The sequence below is a fragment of the Taudactylus pleione genome, unplaced genomic scaffold (genome assembly GCF_031769625.1).
Source record: "Taudactylus pleione unplaced genomic scaffold, aTauple2 ptg000086l, whole genome shotgun sequence".
NCBI classification, from domain to species: domain Eukaryota; kingdom Metazoa; phylum Chordata; class Amphibia; order Anura; family Myobatrachidae; genus Taudactylus; species Taudactylus pleione.
The window spans coordinates 28,805,983-28,822,021 of NW_028284488.1; the positions used below are offsets into that span (position 1 = coordinate 28,805,983).

General features: G+C 40.5%; 1 protein-coding gene across 1 annotated transcript in view; it reads left to right on the forward strand.

Moving 5' to 3' along the window:
- The window catches only part of HGF (hepatocyte growth factor), a 147,877-nt gene that overhangs the window by 112,758 nt on the left and 19,080 nt on the right, over nt 1–16,039 (forward strand). Inside the window, exons 9-11 of the mRNA XM_088468648.1 lie at nt 6,699–6,826; nt 9,386–9,488; nt 11,377–11,510. Coding sequence (XP_088324774.1) covers nt 6,699–6,826; nt 9,386–9,488; nt 11,377–11,510 — 365 coding nt within the window. The remainder of the gene's footprint in view (nt 1–6,698; nt 6,827–9,385; nt 9,489–11,376; nt 11,511–16,039) is intronic.

A 16,039-nucleotide genomic window follows, 5' to 3' on the forward strand; every position in this document is an offset into this window, starting at 1 on the left:
ATCTTTGGCATGTAACATTGTTCTACATCATTTTAATGTATTGTTTTAGAAACAGTTATGTTCTCAATTATGGCACATGTATAATTATGTACCCTGTAAGCTACGCCCACTTGTGTTTTAAATAAGCATATCACCTAGAAACGAGTTTGGCCTGTTAACACAAGCTGTATTTATCCAGCTTTAAAGCATTGGATTCACTCATGTGTGAACAAGTCGCTAACCCAGCACATCATATGAATTAGAGATAAATGAAGTTGCTGAGAAATTTCAAACAAATTGAGTTTTGTGGCAGACAGGGCCGTTTGGGAGAGGTGTAGATTCACAGAGGTTTGCTTTTGCTTCGCTATTGCGAACATTGCTATTCTGCAGTGTATTTGTATGGCCTATTCATTATCACTTAAGGGTCCGTTACACATGTGGACATGCTAGTAACTGCATGTTTTAAGTAATGGGCCCTTTCATTATTAGGGGTCGTCTAGTATTCAACTCAAAACATTTTTAATGTTCAGTTTGCTAGCGAGAACGGATGCAATCTTGAGATGGTACTGGTACTTGCAGCCTTGCTTCTTCCTATGGGAAGGAGGTCTGGGGTTGCAGAGATCCGTCCAACGCTGCTACTCAGAGGTGTAACTAGGTTCTTCGGCGCCCAGGCAAGATGAAGAACAGCCCACACACACATACGCACACACACACACACACAAACTAAACAATGAGAACCTTCGGTGCGCTGCAAAAAAATGGGCGTAGCCACATACCGGAAGGGGCATGGTCACTGAAAATGTATCTTGTCACTCTGGGAACATTCTTTTCCATGCAAAAAATATGGTAGTTGCTCAGTCAGCTTAATAATATACTACAGGTGCTTGTAAAGGGCGGGGTTTACACTGAACACAGAAAAAAGAAAATTGCCCTCCAGCACACTGCAGATAAATCAAAAATACTTGAATCCTACATGATAATAGAAATTCAGAGGTATTGGTTTACATACATTTGCAAATATATGAATAAGTGCTGGGCCAACGTCAAGGCTCCTCTATACCAGCGTCCCTAACATTAAGCGGTTCACGTCTGAGAAGCAAGGCACCCAAAAAATTCCAGCCAAGGACCATCCCCAGGGCATCACACGAAATGGGGAAAAAAGGTGATAGTGAAGTGTAAAAGGATAGATGTGTAAAGATAAATCAATAAGTGTTAATGAAATGTAAAATAATTAAAATGACATAAATAATATACAAACGAATAGAGCAGTGAAAAAATATTCTATGTGAATTAAGTGGTGATGCCATGAGCAAGGTCCAGCCAGAACAACCCCGGGGGCCCCACTCCCAAATGCTCACCCCAAAATAATTATTGCTACATAATAGTAGCACCCACTCTGGGTCATATAATTACAAATTGATGTACTGCATGATAACAGTACATGTATGAGCTGAGAGCTAACTTACCTTGGAGGTACCCCAAAAAACCTCCACATGGCACTATAAGGATCAGCACCTCCTCCTAATGCTGACTCCCTTCATGCCTCCAAACTGTAAGCAAAAAATATGGTAGTTGCTCAATCAGCTTAATAATATACTACAGGTGCTTGTAAAGGGCGGGGTTTACACTGAACACAGAAAAAAGAAGAAAATTGCCCCCCAGCACACTGCAGATAAATAAAAAATACTTAAATCCTACATGATAATAGAAATTCAGAGGTATTGGTTTGATTTATTTTTACACATCTATCCTTTAACACTTCACTATCACCTTTTTTCCCCTTTTCGTGTGATGCCCTGGGGATGGTCCTTGGCTGGAATTTTTTGGGGTGCCTTGCTTCTCGGACGTGAACCCCTTAATATTAGGGACGCTGGTATAGAGGAGCCTTGACGTCGGCCCAGTGCTTATTCATATATTTGCAAATGTGTGTAAACCAATACCTCTGAATTTCTATTATCATGTAGGAATCAAGTATTTTTTATTTATCTGCAGTGTGCTGGGGGCAATTTTCTTTTTTCAACATTCCTTTCCATTACATAAGCACCTTTAACGATATGATGGTTTCTCACAATGTGCAACCTCTGAAGAAATGTATCCTCCCTGGGAAGACGGCGTCTTCAGTCAGTATTCACTATTCATGTAGGTCACATCATCACCCGGAAGATGCCGGTTTGTGTAAGAATATTAACAAGGTCATAATCATACAACAGTGGTTCAACCAGCCTTGTGACCCCTGTGTAACTTCCTGCCCCCTGCGTCTCCCATCCACACCATCATCTCCTCCCGCATTTCTTAGCCACACCACCTCCCCCTGCATCTCTCAGCCACACCATCATCTCCCCGCTGCATTTCTGAGCACACCATCATCTACCCCACTACGTCACCTCCCCCTTCATTCTATGTCTCCCTGTGTGTCTCTCCTCCCCCTTTATTCTATGCCTTTCTGTGTGTCTTCCAGTGGCATGACTTATATCTTTGGAGCCCAGGGCAAGTTGAAGAATGGCGCCCCCTCGCCGCAAAAAAAGGGCGTGGTCGCATACCAGAGGGGTGTGGCCACTAAAAGTGGGGCGTGCCAACATGACATGCCACACATTTTTCATCACTCTGGGAACATTCCTTTCCATTCTATATACACCTTTCCTATATGGTAGTTTCTCACAACATGGAACCTCTGAAGAAATGTATAATCCCTGGGAAGACAGCGTCTTCAGTAGGTATTCACTATTCATGTAGGTGACATTGTCCAGAAGATGCCTGTTTGTGTAGGAATTTTAAGAAGAAGGTCATCATCATACAATAGCGATTCTACCAGACTAGTTACCCCCTTGTAACTTTCTTCCCCTTGCGTCTCCCAGCCACACAAACTCCCCCTGCGTCGTCTCTCAGCACACTATCACCTCCCTCTCTGTGTTGTCTCTCAGCCACATCAACACCTCCTCCCCTGCGTCATCTCTCAGCCACACCATGCCTCCCCTTGCATCATCTATCACCACACAATTGCCTCCCCTTGCATCATCTCTCAGCACACCATCACCTCCCTCCCTGCGTTGTCTCTCAGCCACATCATCACCTCTTCCCCTGCATCATCTCTCAGCCACACCATGCCTCCCCTCGCATCATCTCTCAGCCACACCATTGCCTCCCCCCTGTGTTGTCACTTGGCCACACCATCGCCTCCCCCCATGTCATCTCTGAGCACACCATCACAGATACACACACTGACAAAGATACACACACTGACACAGACACACACACACTGACACAGATACAAACACACTGACACACAAACTGACACAGATACAAACACACTGACACAGATACACACACACACTGGCACAGACACACACACTGACACAGATACACACACCTCTTTCAAACAAATGCCCCCCCATGCGGCAGTCTGCCCCCCCCGAATAAAAACTAAGACACCTGGGTTCTCTGGAGCTGAGAGAGCACCAGGGAAGGAAGAGTCACTCTGTCACCTGGCAGCTCTCAGGATGGGAATGACTCCCTAGAGGGGCTACGCGCTTCTGCTGCAGGTCCCTCTACAGTCAGCACCAACAGGGACAGTTTCCTGCTCATTACATGATTAGACATGTCTTCGGTCTGGGCGCAATGGTGGCAGGGGTTGGCGGTACTGGTACGATGCCTGGCTAGTGGTGCCCTCCTCAACTGGGCCTGCCATGGCACCCAGTGCACATGCTCTACTCGACCCCCCCTAGTTATGCCACTGGTGTCTCCCCCCTTCATTCTATTTCTTTTTGTGTGTCACCCCCCCCTTTAATCTATGCCTCCCTGTGTGTCTCTCCTCTCCCTCCTCTCCCTCCTTCCCCTCACCTTCAGCCAGGAGCCGGCGGTGACAGTGAGGCCAGACATCTGGCTGAATTTTGTCACAAAAAGCAAAAAATATGGTAGTTGCTCAATCAGCTTAATATACTACAGGTGCTTGTAAAGGGTGGGGTTTACACTTCACTATCACCTTTTTTCCCCTTTTCGTGTGATGCCCTGGGGATGGTCCTTGGCTGGAATTTTTTGGGGTGCCTTGCTTCTCGGACGTGAACCCCTTAATGTTAGGGACGCTGGTATAGAGGAGCCTTGGAGGCAGTTTGGAGGCATGAAAGGAGTCAGCATTAGGAGGAGGTGCTGATCCTTATAGTGCCATGTGGAGGTTTTTTGGGGTACCTCCAAGGTAAGTTAGCTCTCAGCTCATACATGTACTGTTATCATGCAGTAGATCAATTTGTTATTATATGACCCAGAGTGGGTGCTACTATTATGTAGCAATAATTATTTTGGGGTGAGCGTTTGGGAGTGGGGCCCCCAGGGATTGTTCTGGCTGGACCTTGCTCATGGCATCACCACTTAATTCACATAGAATATTTTTTCACTTTTCTATTCGTTTGTGTATTATTTATGTCATTTTAATTCTTTTACATCTCATCAACACTTATTGATTTATCTTTACACACCTATCCTTTAACACTTCACTATCACCTTTTTTCCCCTTTTCGTGTGATGCCCTGGGGATGGTCCTTGGCTGGAATTTTTTGGGGTGCCTTGCTTCTCGGACGTGAACCCCTTAAATGATAGGGACGCTGGTATAGTGGAGCCTTGACGTCGGCCCAGTGCTTATTCATATACTTGCAAATGTATGTAAACCAATACCTCTGAATTTCTATTATCATGTAGGATTCAAGTATTTTTGATTTATCTGCAAAAATGGGCCTTGCTCAGCGGTGCAATGGTGGCAGGTGGGCAGCTGCAGCACAATGGTGGCAGTCAGTCGGTGTGGGTATGATGCCCTGGCTGGTGGTGCCCCCCTCTGCTGGGTCTGCCATAGCTCCCAGGGCATGTGCCCGCGCGACCCCACCCCCTGGTTACGCCAGTGCGGTGACCCCACACTAGAGTAATATTGAATTGCTCTGGCAATTAAGTCTCTGCTGCCGTAACTCTGGAAATTTAATTATCGGGGGCCACACGCCCACCGATATTGAATAGGCCCCTTAATACCAGATTCTGCAGACAAAATGTGTGAAATTTTGTAGTCAAATGTTTACGAATATTTTGAAGAAAAGTTTTTAAAAAAAACACTGCTTTCTCTGCAGAATCATTGGTATACAATTATTTGTTTTTAGAAAATACACTCTGAATCAATAATGGCAAAAATCCAGACGTGCTTTGCTATTGATCTTATACTGTACCTGAATACAGTATACTGACCAACGTTTCCTGTGCAGTTAGCAGTCTGTTCACACATGGGTTAACATGTACTCTAGCTGGATAAATACTGCATAAACAGGGCCTTAGGCTGATTTTACAGCCCTGAAAAATTCCCCATACACTATATTCTCAAGTTTTCCTTTGAAGTCTATGTTACAGACTGTAAAATCTAACACTCTTTCTTGTTTAAGGTCATCCCCACTAACAGAGTTCCCTTAATTTGGTGAAGAAAAATATCTGTCAAACAAATCATTCAGTTTGTCCATTCTTATACTTACATTGTATGTGAGGTTAAATGCCTCCTACCTGTAGCTTTACTCTTTGAGCATTCTTTGAGCACCAGTCAGGGCTGGCCTTGCAATTTGTTATACTATGTTAGAATGCTATTTATAATATATCTCTCCAGGTGAAAATACTCTTGTGTTTAATGCCTTAGTGTAGTAAAAATGTTTGAAGTGAATAATAATAATAATAATAATAATAATAATAATAATAATAATAATAAAAAAATAAAGCAGTTCTGGATATCATTATTTGTTGCCAGTATAACTATTGCAATAGTCTCCTTATTGGTCTTCCCAAAAACAGGCTCTCCCCACTACAAGTCAATTTTGAATGCAGCTGCGAGGTTGATCTTTCTCACCAAACGTTCAGTGTCTGCTGATCCACTCTGTCAGTCCCTCCATTGGTTGCCGGTCTTCTACCATATTCAATTTAAAATACTTACACTCACACATAAAGCTATTAACCAAACCACAACAACATACATCTCTTCACTTATCTCAAAATATCTTCCAACCCGACATCTCCGCTCTGCACAAGATCTGCGTCTCTCATCCCCGCGCATTACTTGTTCCCATGCACGGTTACAGGACTTTTTTCAGGCTGCACCCACCCTGTGGAATGCCCTCCCACGTACAATAAGACTTACCACTAGTTTCCAAACATTCAAGCGTTCTCTGAAAACTCACCTCTTCAGATAAGCTTATCAGATTCCAGGACCGCCCACCTAACCTTTTATAGCTTGCTATCTAACTCTCTTCTTATAGTAAACACCTATCACATCTTCTCTTTCTTCAATTTAACATCCTCGTAACCCTAGGCCAACTTTCCAGTGTGATTGGATTATACAGCCCACCAAGAATATCTGCAATCGGGCTGGACCAATTTGCAATATGTAGCACCTCTCCTTGTTTATCAACACCTATTTCCCTATAGACTGTAAGCTTGCGAGCAGGGCCCTCTTACCCTTATGTATGTCATGTATGTCTGTCTTTTACAACCCAGTATAATGTTAATGTTGATTCAAATTGTAAAGCGCAACGGAATTTGCTGCGCTATATAAGAAACTGTTAATAAATAAATAATAAATAATAATAGTATAGTTCATTGTAATTGCTCTATTCTTTATGTGCAGCACTACAGAACTGTTGAGGTGCAATATAAATGCAATAAATAATACAATTATAAATTAATTAAGTATTTTAAATTCCTTACAGAGATTTGAGTGAAAATTATTGCCGAAATCCTGATGGTTCGGAGTCCCCATGGTGCTTCACTACAGATCCAAATATTCGAATTGGTCATTGCTCACAGATACCAAAATGTGAAGCTTTCAATCATCAAGGTAATTTATCAGTACAACATACTAGTGTAGATATAGTAGGTTTTGTTATATTAACAATTACTTATTTATTAACAGTTATATTATGCACATGTATTTAACAGCACACCAAATTGTGGGAAGAATATACAAACTCCACACATATATTGCTCTGGTTGGAATCAAACTCACAACTCCAGTGGTGTGAGGCAGTAAAGCTGACTATTGTGCAAGCATGCTGTCACCATTCATTTTTATATGACTATTTTAATATTGTATTTACTAAACAAATTAAGCATGATAACATACAACAGGTAATTGGATATGTGCTAAGTAAACATGTTTCATGTACTGTACATGTGTTTTCTCAAACAAAGATGTCACCTGGACAATTGTTACTGTATGTAGTAGTGTACATGTAATGTATGAATTCATATTATGAGAAAAAGTAAATATAATTTTATGAAGATCACAGTGACTAATCTTCCTGAGGTTTGAAAGTGATGAGTGTGAGAAAGGTCAGAAAATATGACAAGCATGAGTTGTGTGTCTGATTGTGATGCATTTGACAATGTGAAACAATTTATGATCTGGAAAAGCAATGTAAGGAAGCAGTCATTAGTAGTTTTGTTCTGTCCAGGAGTTTTACAGACATACAATAATTACTACATTTCTTTTTTATATAACTAGTACACTGTTTTACAATTTACATCTATCACACAATAAAGTATGCAATGTGTAGGTCAGTTGTTACAGTTATGAGTGTATGAGAGTGCAGTTTGCACAATTTTAATTTGGAGAGAAACGTCACTTATTGGGATATTGTTAGGTCCGTTAGACATATATTGGTTTTGGAGAGTCAGCCACAACTATCACAAGTTAAGGGCACTAATAGAAAAGCATGGATACTCTAACTATAAGTAAAATTATCCATAAAACTTGTTTTCTATCAATTACAAACAATACACGTCTAAAACATATTCTGGCACAATAATAACATCCTTTGTTTGGTACTAAACTCTTGATAAAGTCATACACACGTAACATCATATCTAATAGTGTGAATGGTTACTTCCATGTGTTTGTAGGCTTTATAATTTGGGGAAAAAATGCATAAAATAGTAATAGGTTGACCCTTAAAGTGTCCTGGGGTCTATTTAATAAATAAAAAAATATATTTTTCCAGCATTTTAGGTGGAGAAAGCCTAAACTATTAGTTTCCAAATTAAGTCAAAGGAAAAAGTGCAGAGAAATGTTTGAATTTTTCTTGTCACAGTCCTGCAGCACCCATTGGATCAGGGGCAGAACTATGGGAGACAATGGAGGCGACTGCTGCCGGACTCCAGCTCTGAAGGGGCACCTCCTCCATTGTCCACAACATATTCACCCCATTTAGGGCTGTAACTATGTACCCAGAGTATACCGTCATGGCCACCCAATACATGGCACACCTTCCCAGCACCTGAGAAGACACCATACACTAGTGGAGAGCTCCATATCAGACCATCAGCTGCTGCCTACGTCTATCTGTAGCCTGTCTGCATGCGAATTGCTACATTACAGTGTCAGTGGAGGGGCACCAAATTATAACTTGCCTCCGGGCGTCTGGGATGAATTTACACCACTACATTGAATTTAATGGGGGCCGTGGAGGAATGCTGTTTATATAGAAGAGAGAAATAAAGCTTCTCTCATCTTTTCTGACAAACATAACACTATCTCTAGATGGCATTGTGTTTTCTTACCTGCAGAATTGGACAAAAGTAGGGAAGAGGCATTCTCATCCTAATTTTCTCCTGGCTGGCTCCCTATTTTCTGCTTCTCTGACGGATACCCGCTACCCTCAGCCGGCTCCTCGATCAGCTTTGATCTGACAATAACAAAGCTGTTCGGCGTATACGCAGTGCATGCAGACATCTTTTCGCAAATGTGAAAGATATGCAAAATCTCCTCACCAAATCAGTCCTTTACCTCAAGGACTGTCTCTCCAATTCAAAAATATAAAAGAGGAGATAATTACAAAATGATAAGTGGAGATTATTTTGTGCCACTTTCACTTCCATATTTAAATAGACCACAGGGATTTAATGGTACAATATGATACATTTTATTATGTATATACTCTGTATGTGAATCGTCTATGGAGAAGAAACAAATAGTTAACAACAGTAATATCAATAGCATTTTACAGGAATATTTGCAACATGGAATTCCTTAATTGTAAGTATCTTATTACAAAAGATACTTAAATATATTTCTAAACCATCTATGCATATGGTCACATTTCAAAACAATACAAAAAATGTATGCTGAAAAATATATTTATTTTCAGATGTCTTTTTTTTCTGTTAATAAAAAACAACTTTAATCCATTTGTGTATTTATCCAGCCTTTTGGTCTTCTTTTCCAATCAAAGACTTGTTTGATTTAAGTTGTAAGGCTCTTCTCTCTTTTGTGTAAAGTAAAAACCACTGGAACAGCTGCTGCTCTCACAGTCTCTGCTGTTTGCCTCTGGGTGGGTTGTTTTGTCAGCCTGTGTTGCTTGTAATTTACTTAGCTTTAACATATATTTGGTATTTTCAGAGTGTTACTATGGCAATGGCATCACCTACAGGGGGACAATATCTACAACTCGATTCAGACAAACATGTACTATGTGGGAGAAAAATATTAATGACTTACGAAGGTATGTGATAAGTTACTTTTAATTATGATATAACAAAAAATTATTATTTCATATATGATCTTTTTCTAAATAAATGATGATTGAGTTATTGTACATTTTAATATTATAAACGTAAAAAATTATGTTGTTGTTATTACTACTACTACTAATAATAATAATAATCATGTAATAGGAAAATATGCAAAATAAGAGTTAAAATAAGTCAGTTCCTAAAAACACATGCATTTGCATAAACGTCCTACTATATGTCTGATTATTATATATCGTTAGACTTAGACAAATATAAGCATAATATGTGTGCTTAAAAAATAGGGGTTTAGTGCAAGTGCTCTAAGGTCCTGTTTAGTTTTTCTGTACTACATAACCTTCTAATTGTTTATAGGCTACTAGTAGTGTATGGTCTTGTATTGTGAACCCTATGTATATCTAGTCTGGTGTGAACCACCTGTTGATTCTGTAGGAAAGGTGTTCTTATGGGCCAAAAATACTGTCCAGTGAAGCAATAGTCCAGTCTAAACAATAGTCCAGTAAAACAATTCAATTCTACTACAGCTGGTTGGTAAGAACCCTAGGCTGACTTTTCATCTGTATCAACAATCCAGCATAAAAAGTAAAATTTGTGGTGCAACAGTGAGTTGATGTTACAATGTGCCAAAGTTTCCCTTTTCCACTTGGTATCTGTTCCAGTGTTCTGCCACTCCACCTCGAAAACACACACAAAGGCCAGAGTATCAGGCGCTGGTGGGCACTATTTTGCAGTGTGGTAGGTAAGAAAGTGCAGACTTATCCGGGTTCTGTCCCCTTTCTCTGCTGGACCACCAGGATTCCCTGCTCGCAGCGGTTATTGTGTGTGGGTGTATAGGGCAAGAAAAACACTATGGTCCGGCTGGACCTGACAGACTACACTTCTAACATGACTGATTCCCCAAGGGACACAATGCTCTGCTCCTTGACTTTCCTCTTAATGTATGATTGCCCTTCATGCAAAATAATGCCCACCAGCTCTTGATACTCTGGCCTTTGTGTGTGTTTTCGAGGTGGAGTGGCAGAACACTGGAACAGATAGCAAGTGGAAAAGGGAAACTTTGGCACATTGTAACATCTATCAACTCACTGTTGCACCACAAACTTTACTTTTTATGCTGGATTGTTGATACAGATGAAAAGTCAGCCTAGAGTTTTTACCAACCAGCTGTAGTAGAATTGAATTGTTTTACTGGACTATTGTTTAGTCTGAACTATTGCTTCACTGGACAGTATTTTTGGCCCATAAGAACACTCTTCCTACAGAATCAACAGGTGGTTCACACCAGAATACATATACATAGGGTTCACAATACAAGACCATACACTATTAGTACCCTATAATCCAGTGGTTCTCAAATTCGGCCCTCAGGACCCCACACAGGTCACGTCTTCCAGGTCACCCAGCAAGGGCACAGGTGTATTCATTACTCACTGAACCATTTTAAAAGATCCACAGGTAGAGCTAATTATTTCACTGATTCTGTGAGGAGACCTGCAAAACATGCACTGTTTGGGGTCCTAGGGACAGAGTTTGAGAACCTGTGCTATAAACAATTAGAAGGTTATGTAGTTCAGAAAGACTAAACAGGACCTTAGAGTGCTTTCACTATGTACTAAACCCCTATTTTTTATGTGTATTGAGGCAGGTTGGAATACCTGTATTGTGAGAAGCAGCTAGAGATACAACATCAACCCTTGGAGCGCAAACGCTAGACCCATTCCTTGTATAATATGTGTGCTTGTGCTGTTATTTTCACTATACTTTGGCTAAGTTTCCGTAATTTTCTTCAGAAACATGGTTAAGTAATTTCAGTCATGATCTGTTTTTAAACCACTGAAGATTTGTATCCTTATATTATAGACATACATTAAAGGAACCAGATGTATCTATACTTGAAAAAAACTACTGCCGAAATCCTGACAATGATGCCCATGGACCCTGGTGCTATACAGAAAATCCTTCAGTACCCTGGGACTATTGTCACATTTCTCGATGTAAGAATTTTACTCAATGTCTCAGCAAGCATATAGTAGTAATTATTTGAACCCTAACATTCTTAGTAACTAAACTCTTTTAACTAATGTGATTATTATGTTAAGCATATTAAATATACTATACTATACATGTAGTATCATTCAGTGAGATATATAACAGAGATTCACAGAGGTTTACACTTAATATAGCCTACAACAAGACACAAGACAAGATTTTCTGAACTCTTGGAGATAAAGTTGAGAGAGATAAAGTACCAACCATTCAGCTCCTAACTGTCATTTTACAGGCTGTGTTTGAAAAATGACAGTTAGAAGCTGATTGGTTGGTGCTTTAATTAATTTATGGGTTAATTCCAATGGACACGTAATCTATTGCAGTAGATGTAAATGTGATACCCCGCCAAAGTGAGGATAATTAATGGTGTGAAGCGGGTGTAAGCTGGAGTTACCTCTGTAGTGGAGACACCGCCTCACTCTTCCTTCAGTGGCAACTGAGAGGCAAGGACCCCACCATTGCCCCAAGCTCAGTGACAAGTGTTATGGAAATTTTATTTTTTTTATTAAACTCCAGTCCGGGACTGCAATGCTGGGATACCTGTTCTTTTTAAATGTCGAATTTCAGTTAAAGAAATTTACATGTATTACCCAAATATACAAACTACCTCCACAGTTCTGCAGTACAATGTATAAAATAATTAACTACACTACTATCGTTTGGTTTTTATATCCTTAGCTAACTTTTAGAATTGCTCCTTTTTACCTTTACTTACTCACTACAGTATATTAGTTACACTTTATAGCACATGTAAAACAATACTAGCAATACATTTTGTTTACAGTAGGTTCTTATAAGCTTATATGCTGTCTTGAAAGGCCAGAGCAGCATTTATCACAATAGTCCTATTAGCTGCAACTAAATAGCTGATGCGGTGGTGCACATACTGCAGTGTCATTTACTTTTTGTTATTATCACATGCTTGATACCTGGTTGCTATTCATAAGTTGCCGCAGTTCCTTATTGAAACAAAAGTCACTGTTGGGATAAAGTTGTTTTACTATCCAGTTTTAATATTGATGTGAAAACTTTCCCTGTAAACTATAGCCTAATCCCGCTGCCAGACCTGACAGTAGCGCTGTTGGACACAGATGCCTCCGCCTGAGGTACCTCTCCATTAAAACATCCTCAGCATCACTTCACAGCATCGCTCAGCCCCGACTAACTGCCACCAACTTCCAACTGTCACTTCCCTGTCACCTGCCACTGATCATGTGACCTGCTCCCTGTCCTCTTGACCAGCTGCAGAGGTTGCCGACATGACATTGCACATTCAGTGGAGAAGTGATGCACAGTGTCAGATGTAATACCTCGCATAGCGGAATATTACCCAAAGAAAACAATTGCCACTCATGGAAAGACCATTGATACCCGTGTCATGCACTTTTTCTGTTTAAACAATCATATGTGAGATTACACAGAGGGAAATTCTACATACCCCTCATCATAAATGTATTATAATATGCAGTAAGACCTGCACTTTAACATCTTCATGGAGTGTGCAGACGCTTGCTCTGTGCTTAGGGCAGCCAGCTGAGAGGCAGGCAGAAAAATATGCTCCCCGAATGCTCTGATTGTGCATTGTACACAATCAGAGGGTTCCAGGAGGTAGCATCATCGACCTGACTCCCAGCCTGCAGCCACAGAGTTGGAATAAGGGGGACACAGGGGGAAAATCCCCCCCATGTCACCCTCAGTGAGCCCCCATACTTCAATCACAACTGCAGTGCAGAGCAGGAACTGCACTGTGAGCTGGAGAAGAGACTCACTGTTCTGTTGCTGATTGTACAGGATTGTCAGGTGAATCAATTTTCTCAGTCACACAGAGTCATGAAGACTCTCAGACAGCCCTGGCTGGGATGTCAGTGCTACTGACATCCCATTTGGCTTGATGCAAGAGACGTGAGAGGAGCCAGAGTAGCTGAGCAGCCAACCACTGCTAGCTGTTGATACAAGCCACAGAGCTAGTACAGCTGCACATGTTAAGATATTATGCTTATATTTTAGTAACTAATTCAGAATTTTTTGAGTACAAAAATCAAAATTCTGCTACCAATATTGAAGCCTAACCGATTTTTTTACCAACAGTAAAATAATTGCAACCATCAATATTTTTTTTCGATTCCCGTTCATAACTAAGACCAATCCCAATGTAAAGGGGGTGGAGCTGGCAGTAATGTGATGTGGGTGGGGGGGGGCAAAGGGTGGGCAATATTGTTTAGTCTAGTGGAGGTCTGACCTCTACATTTGCCCTAAGGACACCTTGTTTGGCGATGTTATTTTGTATTTTCTTTATTATTTGGTTCAAATGCAAAACACCCTAACATAAGCCCCCAATGTATTTACATTATCTAATTGACAGGATGCTATCCACCTCCCTCAGATCACTTCAATGAAAATGTCTCTGAACATACAACATCGGGTTTTTGCAGTAACCTGTTCTGGGATGGCATACTGTGAATGGCAAATTTTAACTTGCTAGTTTTAATAAGAAAAATGAAACCAAATTCAATGAGAAGCCTTTCACACAACGTCTGTTTTTTTGGCTTATCGACAGTAGTTTGAGTCACTGTGGTTATATGAAGCCACAGGCAATGATATGAAACTGTACATTTAAGGAGCTTTTTTATCATCTGCCATTACTGGTTGATACAGTCACAAACCTTTGTGACTCTATCAGACAGTGGAAGATATTGTTGCCTTGCTGCAGGAGCCAGTTTCCCTTGGTAACCAGTGCATGTCATGTAACACTAGGCTAAACAATCAGAGATCATTGGTATTAAAAAAAATTATTGAAAGGTATAAGTAATACATTTAAATATAAATTAGCTGCTGTGGCAATATAGGACTTGGGGATTTATTTATTAAACAGTGCTTTACACATACTTGCCTACTTTTAAAAATAGCTTTTCAGTGAGATTGTGAAAGCAGCACCTATGAGTGCGACGGTAAATTGGGTGTGACCTGCTACATCTGAGAGGCGTGTCATATAACTGACTTACATCCAAATGTAAATGAGCCCAAAGCAGTTAGTAAGATCTACTTGTTGATGAAAACACACTGATACTTTTCACAAAATACATGTAGCCATAGGGATCATTGTGCCTTATAACTAATGCAGGGAAATTATACTAATGATCACATTTTAATGTATAAATCTGTGTTTTTTTAAATATATAACAGCTTCATAATGGGGGTAAGGTGCAATCAGGGAGACTGCTGGACTCTTCAGGGAGACAGGGAGATTGCTACTGACAAAGAGGGAGAGTTGGCAAGCATGGCTTTACATCCCATAGAAAATCTACTATTTAGAAAATAAACCCCAACCTTTATTACATTTAAATATTTTAAATATTATTTCGAGTTGAAACAACACTACAGTTGTTTATATTGTGGAAAACATTTGATTACAATGTGGAAACTTCCTGTATGGGATGGTAGAGATTAAAAACTGAGTTTTAAAATGCTTTGAAAGTTTTAATGCTAGGAGACAGTTTGATAAAGTGTTATTAATTGCAGAAATATGATTTAGCAATGAAACAGCACAATAAAGAATTGTTTATACTTAATTCAGCATAAATCCCAAATGTCCCGATGTCCCTCCCGTGGGCCATAATGTCCCACGGGCATGGTGGGGGGGGGAGTTGAAGGGTCACAGCATCTACACAGTGCGGGGAGAGTATCTAGGGCAGCCCAACATCTCCGGGAGTGCTGTGAATGCCCTCAAAGTAATAGAAATGAGGGGGTGAAGGTCATGCCCCCTGCATGGGAGATCACACACCCTTTTCGGACAGTTAGACATGATTTATACAGCACAGATGTTGTGAGGTATGACACAGTGCCAACAGTTTTAGTAGTATTGCGCATAAACATGTGGATTACTGTTACACAATTACAGAGTAATGGGAAAAGATGTGAAGCTGAAGTGGATAAAGAAAGTGAAACATGTTTTGGGTCACAGTCATGTATTTTTGAAAATCAGAGCACCGTCAGCATCAGAACATCATTTAAGAATCACCAGAAAGTATCTATGGGGGACTGCAGCATATACAGATGTGCCCTCATGCATCTAGCCTGAATACACCATGTGGCACAAGATGCCTGGCGCAAGTGAGCCATCAGGTCCCATGAGCGAGGCGTCTTTTTCACCGAAAATTAATCTTAGTCGCAATGTGATGTATTAGGATGGACCAGGAGACTGTGTTGACTATTTTGATATGCAACACTTGTATATCTGTGCGCTACTGAGTTTGTAAATAAATCACAATGGAGCTTGGCGTGAAAAAAAGTCATGGCCAATGCATCATAGCAATCCGTATACAGATTCAGAGACTCAGTCGCATACTGATGACATCACATTTTCAGGCAAAAAAGATGCCCGGCGCTAGCAGAGTTGCACAGGACCTGCCTAACCCTAACCATCCCTTGTAAGTGCATAAACCTAAACTCCCCCTCCCTGCACCCTAAACCTAAC